General features: G+C 34.0%; 1 protein-coding gene across 1 annotated transcript; it reads left to right on the plus strand.

Moving 5' to 3' along the window:
- Nucleotides 1-766: 766 nt before the first annotated feature.
- LOC109221695 (ethylene-responsive transcription factor 13-like) lies at nucleotides 767-1,886 on the plus strand. Its single transcript, XM_019386161.1, has one exon. The coding sequence runs from the start codon at nucleotides 818-820 to the stop codon at nucleotides 1,484-1,486; it is 669 nt and encodes a 222-aa protein (XP_019241706.1). The 5' UTR covers nucleotides 767-817; the 3' UTR covers nucleotides 1,487-1,886.
- Nucleotides 1,887-2,776: the final 890 nt, after the last annotated feature.

Genomic DNA, 2,776 nt, shown 5'->3' on the forward strand with positions numbered 1-2,776 from the left:
GTTCTTACAAAATATACACTTTTTATTTTTATTATTTAAGGTAAAATATTATCAATTTAAAAAAAATATCTCAATTATTTTTACAATATTAGTTACAAATACATGATTAGTAATTAATATATTTTTAAGAAACAATATCTATTTTAAATGTCCAATTTAATATTAATTTTAAAGGCATATATTTGTTACATCATAACTTTTAATTTCATAATCAACTTTACATTTAAATTTAATCTAACTGTGTAATTATGCTTGTGCAACCAAATAGTACACTTGTAATTATATTGTAACTATATTATGATAAACAAACAGGTCATAGTAATCAATACAATATAATTACAAGGCTATGTAATTACTACCATAATAATTATACCAATTCCAATTACCTGGTGGCTTTCCAAACAGACCCTTAATTTGATGTAGAGATCAAGTGCGAGTAATTGTTTTCCTCGATATCCGATTTTACAAAGTCTTCAACTTAACATTAATTAATGCAATTACCGATACAGGAGGCATCACTTTTAGGTATTATGTTGCGTTGGAGACCTGTATTCCTTCATATAATTCCCTTTTGAAAACAACTCAAATTTTATAAGATTTTGACCGGTGATTAGAAAGGTATACAAGTATAAAAATATATCTCACATTCATGCACAACCTACACACGAAACCATAATGACAAATTAATGTCCACCACCCTCAATTCCTAAACCTATATATATACATCATCATTTTCTTATCCCCCTTGCCACTACTCCAAGTGTACACCACAATCACAAAAACAACTCCAATATATATATTTCCCTTACTAGAAAAGATGCAGGGAATATCATTAGAGTTTGATCAGCAAAATTTTCTTGACACCATGCAACATGATCTCTTCAATGATCCTGACTTTTCCCAAATCTTTTCAGAACTAAACCCATTCAATAACACCATCCAAACACCTAGAAACCCAAGTTCAGAGAACACCATATTTGCACAAAACATGGTTCAACACAATCAAGAAAAATATGCAGATGATCATATCGTCCCATTGCAAGAGACTTCGTCAGAAAATAATAAGGAGCCATCTTCAGATCAGGTGCCTTTGGAAAAGAAAAAATACAAAGGAGTGAGGAGGAGGCCATGGGGAAAATATGCTGCAGAAATAAGGGATCCTGAAAGAAAAGGCGCTAGACTTTGGCTTGGGACATATGAAACTCCTGAGGATGCAGCATTGGCTTATGACAGAACTGCATTTAAACTGCGTGGTTCAAGAGCTGTACTCAATTTCCCTCACTTGATTGAATCTAATGTTACTGAAATTAACAGAGTGAGGCCAAGGAGACGTTCACGTTCACCGGATATTGAGCTTTCATCTGATCAGAATGATGGTCCGATTTCAAAGAGGAGAAATGTTGACCTAATTAACAGCTTAGCTACAGCCAACTTGGATAGCCAAAGTATCGTGGAGAGATGTTTAGCGTCTAGTTGTTTTGCCTGAAGAAAATCTAATACTTACACTACAACATTATGCATCTACAACTACGAATTCTTTGCTACAAATAAAAAAATCGTGGCTAGTACCTAGCAATAGCCATAAAAATTGAAATTTCGTGGCTGTTCACAATTTGGTGAAATTTCTTAGCTACAAAAAGTAAATTGGCAAAGCTAATTCCTCCTTTTTTCCTATAGTTGGTTAGTATCGTGACAATAACTGCGAAAATAGCTACACATTTACGGCTACATCATAAATTTGTAGCTAATTGTTAGTTTTTGCCACGTATTTAAATTATTGTAGCAATAAAAAAATTTTAGCCACAATAAATAATATCAAATAAAATATCGAATATTTTGCTTCAAGTTGTAAAAATCGTGGCAATAATTGACTCAATAGCTACGACGAATATCATGGCAAACTAATATAGCCACGAATTTATATTGCTACAATATTAATTGTAGCTAATTCTAAGTTTTGCTTTGCAGTTGAAGTCACTGTAGCAATTGTAATCTTGTAGCCACGATACATTTGTTTGCACATAATTCTATAGCTAAAGATGTAGTTTTGCTTCAATTTTCAAAAATCGTAGCAACTGTTAGGACATATATGCTCAGGATTTAAGGCACTAAGGGCACATTCATCCATGAAGCCACTTTGTCAGCTTGAATTTTTTAACGACCCGACTGGTCGTTTTGAGTATCTGCACTTCGCTCGGTATTTTGAGGGCTCGAGTATCTTTGACTTGCATAAATAGTCGGTATTGGTTTTCATGTTATCCGGAATCGATTTGGAAATATGAACTTCAAGATTTAAGTTCTAAGTAGGATGAATTGACCAAGTTTGACTTTTTAGAATTTGACCTCGGAATGGAGTTTCGTCAGTTCCGTTAACTCAGTTGGGTGATTATGGACTTAGGAGAGCGTCTGGATTGTAATTTAGAGGTCCGTAGTCGAATTAGTCTTGAAATGGCGAAAGTTGGACTTTTGAGAAGTTTGACCGGGAGTGGACTTTTTGATATCGGGGTTGGATTCCGATTCCGGAAGTTGTTATAGGTCCGTAATGGCAAATGTGACTTGTGTGCAAAATCTTAGGTGAATTGGAGGTGATTTGATAGGTTTCTAGCATCGGTTGTAGAAGTTGAAGTTTCAAAGTTCATTGATTTTGACTTGAGGTGTGATTTGTCATTTCAAGGTTGTTATGTGTGATTTGAAGCTTTGAGTAAGTTTCTTTTGTCATATAGAACTTGTCTGCAAAATTTGGCGCATTCGGAGTTGATTTGATATGGTTCGGATG

Source organism: Nicotiana attenuata, unplaced genomic scaffold (assembly GCF_001879085.1).
Source record: "Nicotiana attenuata strain UT unplaced genomic scaffold, NIATTr2, whole genome shotgun sequence".
NCBI lineage: Eukaryota > Viridiplantae > Streptophyta > Magnoliopsida > Solanales > Solanaceae > Nicotiana > Nicotiana attenuata.